At 45.6% G+C, this 15,993-nt stretch overlaps 1 protein-coding gene across 1 annotated transcript in view; it reads right to left on the reverse strand.

Annotated features, from left to right (window-relative positions):
• Positions 1 to 1,621: 1,621 nt before the first annotated feature.
• The window catches only part of ntn1b (netrin 1b), a gene marked incomplete at both ends in the record, with an annotated part of 43,820 nt that continues 29,448 nt past the window's right edge, over positions 1,622 to 15,993 (reverse strand). Inside the window, 4 exons of the mRNA XM_080512099.1 lie at positions 1,622 to 1,941; positions 8,860 to 8,934; positions 14,086 to 14,139; positions 15,790 to 15,939. Coding sequence (XP_080368225.1) covers positions 1,622 to 1,941; positions 8,860 to 8,934; positions 14,086 to 14,139; positions 15,790 to 15,939 — 599 coding nt within the window. The remainder of the gene's footprint in view (positions 1,942 to 8,859; positions 8,935 to 14,085; positions 14,140 to 15,789; positions 15,940 to 15,993) is intronic.

The raw sequence follows: 15,993 nt of genomic DNA on the forward strand, positions 1-15,993 counted from the left end.
GTGATTTGTTTTTTTTTTTTTGTTTTTTTAAATCACTCCACAGGGTTTTATTTTTTGTTTCGTTTTTTTTCCCCCCACAACATTGAATACTGTGTACAAATAAATGTGTACATAATTCACAATCATGACCAGCCAAGTCAGGTACAGTAAACAGTAAAGAGCATGCAGCGCGTCAGTGGTGCGAGGTTCCCTTCGATAGGTTGACGTTCTCCTTTAGTCTCAAAGGCAGTGTGCTTACAGCTAAGATAAGTTCATCAAATGCACTAATGTCAGATTCCTCTTAATATGTTCAAACACACTTTATAAGCCGACGGGAGAATAAAAGTTGGGGAAGTTAAATGTCCAGAATATTCACAATGTGAGTAGAATCTCGTCGTATTTACTTAGATTTCAGCTGTCCACGTGTCATAATGAGTCGCGTGCGCTGGTTTTCTTTAAAACGCTCCTGAACGCCTCTCATGTACACACACGCACACACGCACACACGCACACACACACACACACACCAGTCATTGTTGCCGCTCTTTGTTGAATCTTATGAATTAACACGTGTTCTCTCACATCAAACGGCCTCAGCTGATAAAAGCGAGTGGTATTTCATAATCACATCAATCATTTTCAGTCTCACTTGACGGGGGTGCACGCTCTAACAAATGTGTGAACATATCTTATATGTTCTCTAACGTCTGACCAGCCCCCCCACCCCTCAAAAAAAACCAAAAAAACAATAAGTGCATGGTTGACAAGTCTACTCTACGCCTCGTCTATGCCACGGCAAAAAAAAAGAAAAAAGAAAGGTCTATATATGCACATATGGTTACTTTACATTGCAGAGGTCACGACCACGACATACTGGTGACGTTTCAAGAAGCGGAGATAAAAACGTGGTCATACGGAACCGGGAGAGGATCCGAATGGTGTTTTGCTCCCAACGACACGAGGTAACTCCCACAGATGAGCGGCGAGCTCAACAACAAGAAAAGAAGAAGAAGAAGAAGAAGAAAAAAAAAATGGCACTCTGAGACCACAGGTGTGAACGGATTTCATGAAAAGGCTCTCCAAAGTTTGGCAGGTCGCAAAGAGCAACCCGTTGTACGCAAGCCGAGTCCCCGGGCGGAAAACTCTTGGTTCAACGAGTCGGCGCTTTTCACAGCGAGTAAATACTCGTGAAACACAAAGGGGCTGGAGATGAAAGATGCATTTTTTTAAAAACAAGTGGACGCGTGACTTTTATAAACATCAGAATGGGTGAGATAGTTGGACTGAGACTGAGCTGTAACATTAGGTGCAAACTCTGCAAGTAGACAACAACAACAACAACAACAACAACAACAACAACAAAACAAACAGAGACGGAAAAAAAACAAAAAACCGGTAGAATGAGCTCCTTCACAAAAAAGTTCCTAAAAAACAAAAACAAACACTAAACTCTTCGCTCCAGCTTAGAGCAGCAGCACTCAGTCATTCCCTCTTTCCTACTTTTCACCTGTGTCTCTCTATCTTTAATTCTTCCAGTTTGTTTTGTTTTAACCATCCATCCTTTTTTCACGGAGGAGTCACTTCACCCCCCCCCCCCCCTTCCCCTTCCCCCCTCTCTCTCCCCTCCACCTCTCCCTCCATCCTAGCACTTTCCCCTCTTGTCTCGCTGCTGGAACTTCCTGAGCCGGCGGCCCCACAGGTCCTTCCAGGGGATCAGGAGGCTTCCCTTGTCGGCCACGACGCCGCTCTGCCCGGGGGAGTCGTCGTCCGTGCCCAGGAGCAGGTACTTCCTGCCGGGCTTGATCTTGGGACACTTGCAGGCCACGTCCTTGGCTCGCACCCACAGCAGCTGGTCGCCGCGGCGGATGCGGTGCTCGCCCTGCTTGTAGACGGAGATGATGTTGACGGTGAACTTCCACCACTCGCCCGCCTTGTCCCCCTTGAGAACGTGGGCCTGGACAGCTGGTCGGAGGAGGAGGAAGAGGAAGAGGAAGAGGAGAGCAGAAAGTGAATGAACATGAAGGAAACCAGGACGCCCAGCAGGCTTCAGTCCACTCACGCCTCTACAGGTCACGTCAGCAGAAAAGTCCAGCAACCTTTTCAGACGCTTCTTGTTTTTGTTTTTTTTGCACTTTTAAACACAATCAGCAGTCTTAATGACAGTTTTTTTTATGTATTTAACCCTATTGGAAGAAACTTCAGATTGCTTTCAGGCATGAAGGAGACAAGTTCCCAGCCAGTATTTTAAATTAAACATTTATGGGAAACATAGAGTTGTATTACCAAGGTTCTACTGATCTCCATCTGCATTTATCCTCATGAAAATAAATAAATAAATAAAATAAAATAACGTAACGTAAAGTCAAATAAAGTAAAAAATAAAATAAAATAAAATAAAATAAAATAAAATAAAATAAAATAAAATAAAATAAAATAAAATAAAATAAAATAAAATAAAACAAAATAAAATAAAATAAAATAAAATAAAATAAAATATAAAATAAAATGCATTGAAGAACATTTGTTGGCGGCCCATAACCGTCCATTTAGTTGACTGAACTTGCCTTTCTGCAGAAATAAAGAGGCTTACTTGAAACTCCAGCAGTCATTCTCCAATATCATCTTTCAAAAGCTTTTTAATAAAACATGACTTAAAGGATGCATGAAAATGTACTTAGAGGTGGAGAAATCTGCTCTGAAACAAATGCTTTTGCGATCATTCCGTCAGAGCTCAGCAGGAATCTGGTCCTCGGGGCTAAACCGGTCTGAACCTGGTAACTATTGTGACGCCACTTGTGGCAGTTTGTGTTTTTTTTTTTCACACCAGGAAATGAAGCCCCCCCCCCCACAGACTCCCTGTGCAGTTAAGCAGCTATTACTTCATCACTGTGATTGCAGCTCAGCAGCATCACAGCTAATCCGTACTCCGAGTGAAGTGCTTGATCCCGCTGGGGATTTCTCTTTTTTTTTTTAGGAGGGGGGGGGCAGTCAGGAATGTGCTGTTACCTTTTAAGTGTGTGCAGAAGGTACATTTAAAACAGAGAGGCGGTCTAATCTAGTTAGATCAGACGATGAGAACAATGTCTGCAATGTCAACTTCTGGGGGAAAAAAAATCAAAGGGACGACAGCCGCATGCGTAGTTTTAACGTGGCCATTCTGCTGCATCAGCTCCTCTTCAGTCAACACTTTCGCGGTTTTGAAACTAAAATGTTCTCCCCAGTCTTGCACAGTTACGGACTTCACCTGATCAGGGTGTCAAATGTCCATGGTTTGGTTTCTAAAAGGGTTTAAAGTGGACACCACAAGAAGAACCAAGAAGAACAGGGTTTCTTTCTTTTCATGCCAAAATTAACATCCTTACATGTCATTTATGTATAAAAAAAATCTGCTCAGAAGGGTGAGCATAGTGTGACCCTGTTTGTTCTGTACCTTTTTTAGTTGTATTTTCCTTCTTCTTTGAAGTCAAAACATCATAAACGAGTTTTTTTGGTTTTTTGTTTACTCGTTTAGGATGTTTTGTTGTTTATGATTGAGCGCTCGCGGGTAACAAGCATATTGAAGCTGGTTCTCCTGGTTTGATTATTCCAGAGTGACGTTAGGCTCTCCTTTGCCCTTGTGGCTTAACATGATCACTTGCGGCGTTCATCAGTCGTTCCGCCATCCCAGCCCCGGGAGAGCGAGGAGAACCGGGGGAGTGGGGGGGGTGTTTGAGTATGTGTGTCAATGCATGGTGTGAGCAAATTGCACACAATTTCAGAAGAAAGGGGGTTTGTTGGGCTGAGTAGGGCGAGCTCTCACAGCCCTGCCATTCATTGCGGCCCTTCTCCTTCATCCCGACACATAAAGGGTGTGTGAGGAGGAGGAGGGAAGGAGGGTCCACTATTTGTCTTCAACGCCACAGTGGAGGTGGGGGTGGGGGGGTGGGGGGGAGGGTGGGGGGTGGGGGGGGGGGAGTTGGAGGGGAACCGGGATGTGTTTCCGACCTCATGAGCTGTCCGGGTTCTGCTCCCAGAGCTCCATCCAAATCCACAGCGTGAGAATCCAGCGGATGATAGCGCTCTTCCTCCTCCTCCCCCCCAGCCCCCCCCCCCCCCCAGCCGCCTGAGGAGTCTCAGTGACGACGGACCCGGGCTCAGTCTCCCTGCCGGTGTCTGCCCGGCTCTTTCTTTCTCTCTCAAGTGTGTTTTCAGTCTATGTGGTGTATTTAAACACACACAAATCCCCCCCCCCACACACACACACACACACACACACACACACACCTTCTGCCAGTCGGGGGTTGAGCTAAATAGACAGCGGAGGGAGAGTGGGAGCGCCGGGTCAAGCAAGAGCTCGCAGTGTTTGGTGAGAGGAAGTGTGAGATGATCCTGCCCTCACACAATGCCCCCCCCCCCCGACACACACACACAGCCAAAATGACCCACTGGATATATCTTCATGTGGGGGGGGGGGGTGTTGGAGCTTGACACTGCCTGCCACCAACAGGCGAAGGCTAATGAAATTAGCGACTGTTTAATTAGCGTGCAGGGGCCCCTGTCCCCTCCGGTTATCAGCTGAGTGAATGATCAGGGGGGACCTGTTACCCTCGGGTGAGTGCAGAGAGGAGAGAGGTGGCCGAGCGAGGCCGGGGGGGAGGGGTGGGGGTGGGGGGGGTGGTGTCGCCCTGCCTTTGAGCACCATCCCGGGGCGTCGGTAAACACGCGGCGCTTTGATTCATTGTCCTCGGTGTGGCGGCGGGGAGGGAGGGTAACGTGTGTGCCGAGGAGGGTGTCAAGCGAGAATATAATCCCTCTGTGTCGGGCCGTCTCCGTAGCGACGGCGGCGATGAAAAACAAAAATTGAATAAACAAAACATATTTCTTTCTCTCCGGGGTGGCAATCCGTCACCGTCCGCTTAATTTACCACCTGTTTGCACCCCGAGGAATGCTCGGAGCCGGCGGAGCGCACCAACTGTGTTTAAACAGAAGGCCCCTTCCCGTGACCCCCGGGGGCCGGCAGCACCACTCCACACATGGAGGGGGGGGGGGGCAGAGTAGAGACTCTGAAGCCCCCACGAAAAGCTGAAGCGACAGGCCTGAGAAATGAATTAGACGGCGGTGAAGGAAACGCTCGCGAAGCAGCGACGTCTCAGATGGAATCATCTGCTTCCACAGAGTTTAGAGGGACTTCATAGAGGAAACGCCCCCCCCCCCCCCCCCCCCCCCCCCCCCCCCTCAACCACCCCCCTTCGATTTATTGCTGCACAGGCTGTCTGAGCTTTGATGATTCAGATTCAAGTCAATGGAAATATGAATAATAGCTGCATTTGGCTTGCTCACGCAGCATATGGGCTAAATGACTGTCCGCCCAGCAGGAAGGAGGGACTAAAAATACATTTGGGGTAATTTCAACCTTGCCGATATATCTAAAAGTATTTTTCCTGCACAAGTTTTACTCTGATCTTTAAACTTAACCAAGCTGTCCCACATTCAATGTATGGAGAGCTGAAAGAGTATTAGGAAATGAACATTTAATGAGCAACGTTACATCGAAATGATGTAACATCATATGATATTATTGTCTCTATATAAGTGAATGTAAATCGAATTAGGTTGAATTAAATGTGCCTCGTAGCTCATATCATGTCATTTCTGCAGATAAAAAAGATCGGTTTGTTGATTTCTGTCTCTATAAAACATGACAAGTGACTCAAAAAAGAAAAAAAATATAAGTTTTTTGTTCTGTCTGAAGGTTTAGCAGTAATTTGATGCTTGGATGATTAAAATCTTGGTTATTTTCTCCCCAGATTGCAAATCTTTAAATGCGACACAAATTAATTTTACACAAAAATGAACAATTTACTTTGTATTTCCTTTGTTTGTGACTCTAAATGACTCTATTTCTTTATATTTTGATTGGTTTCTGTAGTTTTGGGTTTGTTTTGTTGAGTTTGCTACATTATGTGGGAGAAATGTTTAGTGTGTCGTCATCGATACACAAAACACTAAAACTGCAATTCTAGCAATTTTCATTATTTGATGCAGAAAATTGATGAAAACACTGAGAATTTGCCCCCCAAAAATTAATAGTTAAAAAAACCCCAAAACATTTCAAACTTTTTATTACTCAGACTGTTTCTAAAATCGTTTTTTAAACATCATGATCTGAAAGTGAACTGAAGCTTATTACTCAGACTGATGTTCTTCTGGGTTTTTTTTTTCTTTCTTTGTGGGTTACAGATGTGGATCCACTGATAGCAAACCGCATAGTGACGGTAAATCGTGCGTAAAATCCAGAGAGAGCAACGGATCATTTGCAGTCTGGATGAATGCAAAGGTACGGAGTGAAATAAAAAAATTTTAAAAAATGGACAAAAACAAATGATTATCCTCGCTGTGTTTTCTCCATGTAACCCCCCCCCCCCCCCCCCCCCCCCCCCCCCCCCGCTGTGGCTGCGGGTTTTCGTTGGAGAGATAACGGCCCTGCGTCGTTAATCACTGCAGCATCAGACCTGCTTCTCCAACCGAGCGGCTGGCCTGTGAGACAACAGCTGTGTTTGCCGTATTCCGGCGATACCAGAACGCGCGATTTCAGGAAAAACTCGCCGATATCGTATTTGTCTACCTGGCGCCGCGCTGCAGGACGTGTCTCAGCCGTCTCGTGTGCTCGCCGGATTCACCGACTGCATAGTGTGATTGCTGTGTGTTTTGGCTTCTCTTATCTCTTTGGGATTTGCTCTAAAAATGCCAGAAAGTTTTCTTTTTTTTTTTCTTCTTCTCATTTTTTGCCAAACGCCTCGGGCGAACCGGGCCGGCCCCGAGCGTTTGCGATCCCGCAGCGTGTTTGTCTTTCGTAGGCTCGAGGAGGTCGACTGGTGGAGAAACTTGACTGTTATTTTAACACCTGCGGTTAAAAGCTGCCGTGTGCAGGTGGAAGGGAAAAGAGCATGAAGAGTTCTTCTTCTCTTCTGCAGTGCAAACGCTTGACTTTCTTCACTGATTGCTTATACAAGCGCATGAGCAGGATGTGAGTGACACACAAGGTGCTGAACCTAATGCTATGCTAACAGTGAAGGTTTTCACACTGTTTTTTCGTCCAACGACTACAGTTGCTTGCTGGGGAAAAGAAGTGAGCCCCGGAGAGCTGATGAAGCCTCATATCTGCTTCTGCTCAGCCGGTTATCTGCTCTGGACGGCCCTCTTGAGCTCACCTCGGCCGAAAACAGGACTGAGCCACTCCTGAAGATGGAATTTAGATTCAGGGCTTCTTTCATTTCTGGCTCAATGTGCTTTATTTTATTAAGATTGCCGTCTATATCGTCCATAGCTTGTCTCTGGGTACTCTGGTTTGCTCTCATAGATCAATGCATGTGAGGTCAAGCTGGTGATTGTAAATGATCTGTGGGGTGTCCCCTGCCTTCACCCACGGCCAGGTGGGATCTGTTTCACTGCAACACTAAATGGGATGAAACGTTTCGAAAATGCCTGCATGGATGAATGGATGCACTTCCACGCTTTAGGACGTCGTCCTGCTGCAACTCCCAAGTTTTCCTGGCAGAGACACACAACCTGACATCATCCTGCAGGAAATCGCCGATAAATTCAACAGATACTTTAAAGATGTGTTTTTGCAGGCATTTCTGTACCTTTTTTTCCCGCCCTTTGGCTGCAAGAACAATTCAGCACTTTGTGGTTGTATAAAGTTAAGTTACTTCTCACATTAACGCACTTTTTAAAGCTCAGTTCATTTTGAGCTGGACCGTCGGAACCGCTCGGGTTATAAATACTCTGCAGGGGAGATAATACGCTGAATTAACTCGACAGGTATCAGTAACCTGTCCTGATAACATCTGTGCTCGTCTGACATCTGTGCAGCCAGTTAGATGACCAAGAGCACATAAAGGGAGGAGTAGATTCAATTCTGAAACGACGCAGGTCAGTGTGAGACCTCGAGTCCGAACAAATGTAATTCTCTCTGTTCACAGATTTGTTTCACGCGTCTTTTACCAGGAAGCAGCTCCTCCACCACCATGACGATAACCGGGACACAAGCGGCACAGATTCACTCGCCTCAGGCTAATCGCATCCGATGAACCAGCTTCAGCTCTCTAGAAGAGACTGGAAACCTCAGTTACGTGTGGTCAGCTGACTTCAGGCCCGGGGGCTTGAGCGGCGCAGACAAAGATGACTCAGCTGACAGGTTTGCCCCGTTGCCCCGGCGTGGGGCAGAATCAGACCAGATGTATCGCTCCTGTTTCTCCTGGCACTTTCTCCAGCCGCGTGGTTCCAGAGCTCGGATGAGAGCTGCGTCGAGAACTATTAGCCAGGATTGTATTTTCCACCGTTTTAAAAAAATCTCCTTTATGGATATTTCTGCTGTTATACGATTGCACAGACTACGCAAGGTCCCATGCTGAATGGGAATGGTAATAAACCATAAAATGAGCCTTGAGTGATGAGAAAAGGAAGATATGTGAATGAAAACACCCACATGACGGGATCAGATCAGCTGTATCCTCATATCCAATGAGCAATTACCGGCGACAGATAGTTGGCCGACGGACAGACATCTTGAAAAGCTCAGCTTTGCCGGCTCACACTTGAAAACGACCTACTCGGGAGAGCATTTTATAAGAACGTCCACTTTCAGCGGAGGAAATGTCTGCTCAGTGAGCAGTGGGGCCCGCGGCAGAGAAGGTCGAGGTGTTTTCGGGATTAATCTGTATCGGCGGACGTGACCTGCGGCGGTTTGAATGAGACGTCGGTGGAACACGACGATGAGCCGCGGGATGTGGATTAGCCACACTGGGGGGGGGGTGTCTGATTAATTGAGACGTATGACCTCATGACTGCTGGCTGACACCTGCGACGGGAGACACATTACCATCGGACTCACTCACCGAAGTCTTTTTTGCAGTACTTCTTCATGGTGATCTTCATCTTCCCCTTGGACGCTTTACAGTGAGACTCGCAATCTGAGGATGAGAGGAGATGGAGAGAGAGGTTATACGCCAAACGAGACCTAAAAAAAAAAAAAAAAAAAGAACGTGACTCGATAACTTCCGGCAGCTCCAGCTGGACGGACTGTCCGTCTGACCCCCCCCCCCCCCCCCCCCCCCCCCACCCCCCTTGCGTCACCCCGCTCATGCCCCCGCGGGACCTTTTAAGCGACGTCGTCAAAGTGCCACTGTGAAATAGATTAAAGCTGAGACAGATGCTCCTGTGTCTGTTAACACGCTCGCACCATCCGCCCCACAGTGTTTTCCACTTTACCCGGCTCCCTCGTCAGTGTCCTGGCATGCATTGTGCAAGCTGCGGGGGCTACTGGGGGGGGGGGGGGGGGGGGGGGGGGGGGGTCATCCTGCATAAAGAGAGGTCACTGGGGGGGTGAAATTAGCCAAAAATTAGTTGGGGACCCCCACGAGGTGAGAACATGACGCCAGCAGAGGTTAAATGTTCTGAGAGGAAGGAGCGGGTAGAAGCTCACAGACTTGGTGATTAATGTCTTTGCCCTATCCCTCATTTTACACCCCTGGGTGTGTGGTGTGTGTGTGTGTGTGTGTGAGTGTGTGTGTGTGTGCGCCGAAGGACTTTATCGAAGGCCACTCTGCACCGCTGTCCCGGTGCCAGGTACCTTTTGTAATGAGGAAGCGGGTGGTGTTACCAGAGGCCAAACTGAAAATTGAAATCATTTGTTCCCTCCACTTTCCACTGACTGACACAAATTGGAACCAGACCATCTCCAAGTGTAACCCCCCTCCCACACACACACACACACACACACACACACACACCTCCCTCCCACTCTGCCTCTCCCAGAGCAATAAGCCTTGTGAGGGAGGGGGGGGGTGGGAAAACTGGGCTGGGCAGTCTGAAGAGAAAGGAGGGGGGGCAGTTGAGAGAGAGAGGGGACCTTTCAGCTTCCCTGAATATGGACAAACTTCATTATTTCTTCCAGCCCTCTGTCCAGTCTTCTCCTTTCTTCCCTATTATACTCTGTGTGAATGAGGTTGCCTGGGTAATGATGGAGAAAGAAAAAAAACGCCCCTCTCCTCCCTCTCCAAAAAAAGAGAGCGAGAGAGAGAGAGAGAGAGAGAGAGAGAGAGAGAGAGAGAGAGAGAGAGAGAGAGAGAAGGGGAAAAAAAAAAAAAAAGAACGGTTCGGGACGTGGGACGAGGATCGAATTCATGTATGTAGAGAAAGCATTTCTGCTGGAATGCCTGGCTGCTTTCTGGGGTGGCGGGAAAAAAGAAATAAGAAAAGAGGAAATCCCAAAGTAAATGAATTTGACGAGTCCATATCGAGCACGCCTGATTTCCATGTAAATGAAGTGCCGAGGGCGGGGGCCCGGCTGGGGGCGGGGGGGGGGGGGGCTCTTTATCTCCCGCTGGTCCCCGGGGGCCTTTATCATACCTCTCTTTGATAGCTGACGTTACCCATTAGCCCCTGAGCGAGATGCTAGCGGCGGGCCATTACACCCGCGGCTGTCATGAAGGTTCCGTCCCCCGCCGCGGGGACAAACGCCCCCTTTGTGCGTCTCCGCGGCGGTGCCACGTTCATTCGGCGGGGGTCCCCCAAAGGGGGCGGTGGGGGGTGGGGGGGGGGACCACACTGCTGCTAATTTGGAGGGTGGTGTCTGTTTGGAGTTCCTGACAGGAGTCCAAACTGGGCGCTGAATCGACAGTCACCGCAGCAGGAAGCCAGCCGGCTCGCAACAAAGCTGGGTGAAGTCAGTGGCGCCACTCTCGTCAGACGCTGATCGATGACCAGAGGTGACTCAGCCCATTCAAACTAACTGGGACACTTGGTAAAAAAAAAAAAAAAACATTTAAATAAATCAAAAATACACTTTGTATTGGAGCAAAAACAAAAGCAAAAACATTTATTCTGTTGTTGTTTTTCAAAAGTTTTTCAGTCAAGTCGTCAAGTGAGACAAAGAAATCTGCTGTGTTCGTCACTATTTTGGGTTCTAAATGTTTTTAATGCCTGTTTAGAGGTGCAAATGTGTCTCTTCGTGAGGTATCAGTGATAAAGAGGTTTAAAAACATTATTTGAACACTAAAAGATGTGTGGAGTCCGACCACAGGCATAGAGAAGCAAACGTAGGTGACATTTACTTGTTTACTGATTACGCCTCTCTACTAAATCTTAACACGGCAGCTTTAGTAGCAGGGCCATAATAAAACAAATTACACCTATAAAGATCTTGAGGTAAATTAGCTTGTATGCCGGCGCTCTTATCTTCAAATTACAGATAGATTATTTTTAGAGCTCGACAGCGGGAGACATTTTTCTTCGTTCTTCGATGTTATTTAAGCTATTTCACGAGAGAAAAAGTACTAGGAACATTACAGGTACGTTCTGTAGTGAGGTGCAGGATGGAAAAGGTTTGATCTCACATTAGCTTTTTCTATTTCTGGTACTTTTGACCTGCTTTGCAATAAGAGGTCGTCTAATAAACAAACCTGTTGAGAATGTCATAATAAAGCATCTTCAAAAATAGCACAATTTTGAAACTCATTTATCAAATTACAGGGATCGATAGGCAGAGTTTTCGGGTTCTTTGAAGACGAGTGCCGGTAACTCAAGGTCAAACTGTGGCTCTGCACTTTCAACAACAGCCGTGAAACCGACGTGCGGATCCTCCAGTAAAACATCCCGGGACGTTTCCCCGCCCCAGCCTCTCTGCAGCAGTCGGTCCCGCACAAATCAGCAGTTGTTTGAAATCCGCGGCTCTAATTGCCAGTAATTTTTCCCCAGAGTGGAACGTTTTATTTCAAATTATTTGGAGATTTATTGTCGTCCTCAAACATCCACTCCCGAAGGCCCCCGGAGATCTCTCCGGAGCTTGGCAACGCGACATCACACGCTTCAACTCCATAAACCATCCAGAGGATCAAATCTGCTTTCTGTCCTCAGAAGTCAGAGCTAAACATGCAGGAGCTGCAGTTAGTTTTCACGGAACAAATATTTGGACAAAGTTTCCAGAAAATTCCCTGCTTTTCCAAAAAAACATCATCTTTGCTGCTGCCTTCTATTAGAGCCAATGATTGCTGCACTGAACTTTCTTCTTGTTTTGAACTTCTTTTTTCTTTCTATTCCCGCATCTGATATTTTGTAGTTGTTGGCGTATATGAAGGCCTACTTGGTCAAACTTAGCCTAAATTTGAAGACTTGGAGCCACCTCACTGGGGAGAAAGTGATTTTATGTGCACTAACTATAGGAGAATACATGTGAATGTTATTTTTTCGGAGGAAAAATACATTAAAACAATCAAAATAATGATTTTAAATGGATAGATCAAGTCACAATGTCAAGTTCTCTCATATAACATCAAATGTTTATTGGGATATTTATGACAAAAACATTTATTCTGTTGTTGTTTTTAATTTTTTTTTTTTTTTAAATCGTCAGTATTGCACATGACCGTAGGATGTAAATGCGGCTGCAGCCTCTCCTCTAAATGTCACCATTTGGACTTGGAGCCTCTTGTCGGAGCGCATGAACAATAAGGTCAGGCAAGGCTTCCCCGCTGGCACAGCCGGCCTTGATTGAAATACAAACTGGTGCAAATGAAGCATGTAATCAGATTAGGAGTGAAACCCTTCGGGAGGCTGCAGGGCCGGCCGGCAATACGGGCGAAGGGGCCACGGGGAGCACTGGCAAAATATCTGGAGTTTACATCAGCGACGGGTGGAAAAACACACACGCGCTTGAAACACACCGCCACATGGAGGAAGTCTCATTTAGTGAGAACTTAGAAGAATATCCAATGAGGATACTGCTCTTTGAAATCTTTCAATAACTATTGTTTTCAGATTTTTTTATTTTTTTTTTTTTAAGTTTAGCAATATTTCATTAATTGTTCCAAATAAAACTGAACCACAAGTTTTTTTTTGTAATGGTGAAGAGAAACTCCAAATTTCTTCACTGACAAGCAAAAATTTATCTTTTCCATTTTGTGACTTTTGAGAACCATAGAGAGAAATTAACGGGGGGCAAAGGGGTTTTGATCTCATTTGCTTGAGAGAGAATAAAACCTCCAATTATAATGTGAGGAAAATCAAGCTGAGAAATTGTGTTTTTCATACTGAGAAGTTCTTGTTTATTTATTTATTTGTTTATTGTTTAAAGGAGATTTACTCCCCTCCCACCTGCACACACAATGGTTTGGTCCATTTCGATGTGGATCAGTCAAAGTGTGTCAGAGAGGAAATAACTCATATCTGAGAAGCAACTTCACAAAAAGTCACTCAAGTACTTTATAGACATCTGCTTCTCAAAAGTATAACACATTAAAACTTTATTTTGTTCATTTTGAATCGGTTGTTGTCAACAGCCCAAATTTCCATGCATGTATTTACAGAACGGAATTCCTTATTTTTATACTATAATCTTTATTATCACTTCCTATCACTAAAGCATAATGTTGCTATTCACATGTAACACTAATGTAGTTATTAAATACATTGAACACACTCGTGAAACTTCAAAGTTATTCAACTGTCTAATATCCAACATACAGATGGTTAATGTAAATGTTTTATATGTAAATCCTTCAAAATGGGTTTTTTTTTCAATCTATTGTCTCCCGCAGCAATGAAACACTTAAAAAATTTGATTTACATAACTTTTTCCAAATACATTTATTCTATACAAGTTATGTGCAAAAAAATGAGGTTAAAAAAATACATTTTAAATAATTCATTACTATTAAACACTTAATCCAACTTTTTTTTAAATTAGAAATATTTAGTGAAATATATTGTTTTTAAATCAAAACCTTAAAATAAATAAAAGAATTTGTCTTCAGTTCAGATAGCAGATTGGATGGCAAACAACGACAGAGTCTGGAATTTGGGGATAAATGTCTAACTGATAAAACTGCAGGAAATTTAAAAAAAACTTAATTAAAAATTCAGCACTGAAGACAAACTGAGTATTACAGTGACTCAGTGCTGCCACCTATAGCATAAAATGGGAATATTTAAGACTTACATACAGCACCTTTAATGACGGTTATATAATAAAAGAATAAAAGTCTTCAGGCTGTGCTGATCTGTACCTGTGACGCTTCCTATAAAACAGATATTCATTTCAAAGCTAAATAAGAGGTCGAACTCACCTGACGGCTCCTCGTAGCTGCTGTACGTTGCTGTTGGAGATGCGACTGGGATTTCTGCGACACAGAAAGAAAGAAATTGGCATTTCCAACTGTTATCATGTTGCAGTGGATCCTGAATAAAACCCCGTGGGGGGGGGTTACATCTACGAGGAAATATCGCTGCTCAATTTCCCCTTTTTCTGAGGGGCTGAATTTCACCGCTGCGCTTCGGGGAAGCCCTCGGCGCCGCGGCTCATTCTGACACACAGATGTGCTGAAATCGGCGCATCGCGGCTGCGGATTTCCCGTAAAAAAAAAAAAAAAAAAAACAATATCCAGGAAACCGAATACGTTCTCCTGACTTTAGCAGATTCCTCCAACTTTTACACCACATTTGTCACCTTCCCAAACCAAATTAAACAAATGGTGCTCGGGCAAGTTTAATCCCGGCCAATCCTATCGCCCCGATTCGTGGTCCGCCGACTGAAACGTCCAGTTTCCACACATGACGTTATCGCGAGTGGCAGCCCGAGTTACACAGCCCGCGATTGTTAGTTTGCACACGTCCATCCAAACATCGCTCTTATCTTATCAGCCGGTGCCAGCCCGCCACTCCATGCTCCTAGCTAAAGCGGCTACTAGCGACCCGTCTCTTCTTCTGTGAGGCGCTGGCGTTTATTGCCGAGGGCCTGGAAGTCTGCCGGCAGCAGATACAGCCAATAAAGAAATCAGCCGTCGTTCCCTCGGACTCATTCTGGGGATTTATTGTGGGACGAGCCGTTAACGGTATTTCAAGGCGAACGAGGCCGTATTAGCGGAGCTGTAACGATCTGTTTATCCAGACCCGGGAGGGTGGAAACAGCCAAATAATGGAACAGGGGTATAAAAATAAATCAAGAAAGGCGTGCGAGCCAGGGATTCATATGTAACGAGGATGTCCCTTTCAGGGCTTCTCCATGCTGAAATTGCTGCTGCTTTGTATTAAACATGCGCTGTGGCCTTTGGAGTAAAACATTATGTGGAGAAAACACTCCAGAATTAGTGGAACCTCTCCCAGAAATCACGGGACGGTTAAAGATATCGACCAGTTGTCAGGATCGAGAGCGTCGGCGGCTGGCGTCACTGTGACCCGAGGATTGAAGGGCAGCCGCAGGTTTTTCTTACCTTTCATTCAACATTTCCAAATATTCACTAAAACGGAATTGCCTTTGGACATAAGTATATACCCTTTTCTTTTAATCCGAGGATTTAAAGATGCTTAACCACAAGATCTATGTGGCCCCAATTACGAGACTCTTGATTTTTACACGGCAATGTTTAGAAAAACGATGTGTTTTTACATGGGAATGGCAGAGATGCTGAAAACTGAGTAGTTTGAACTTCCACTAGTGGGTGCTGTTGTTTGTTTTTGTAATGAAACGGACACACAATACACTACAAACATTAAGAATGCCAAATACGTGGACATTCATATGAACCGGCAACAAGTTGGATTGTTGTTGATAATGTGTGCTTACATCTTAAATATGGCAAGTGGATCAATAGAATGACATGATTTTTGTAACTGAGTAATACATTTGTTTGGAGTATTTACAAATGTCTTTGTAATATTCCCAGTTTTTCTGTTTATCCGATGTGTAAAATCATGTTTTTTACATGATCGGTGCCGTTTCCTCGTTTTAAAACACTAAACGTGTCACTGCCTCTGAGAAGCGGCGTCCTTACTGATGCAGGGAGCGATGGGCGAGCGGCTCTGCTGGTAGCCCTTGGCGCAGCGGTTGCAGGTGATCCCCGTGACGCCGTCCTTGCAGGGACACTGGCCCGTCGTCTGGTTGCAGGTTTTCCCGGCCGCTCCGACCGGGTGGCAGTCGCACGCTGAGGAGGTGGAGAGGCAGAAGCAGCACCGGCATGACAAGTCGTTATTTAAAG

This window comes from Blennius ocellaris (genome assembly GCF_963422515.1).
Source record: "Blennius ocellaris genome assembly, chromosome: 16".
Classification (NCBI taxonomy): domain Eukaryota; kingdom Metazoa; phylum Chordata; class Actinopteri; order Blenniiformes; family Blenniidae; genus Blennius; species Blennius ocellaris.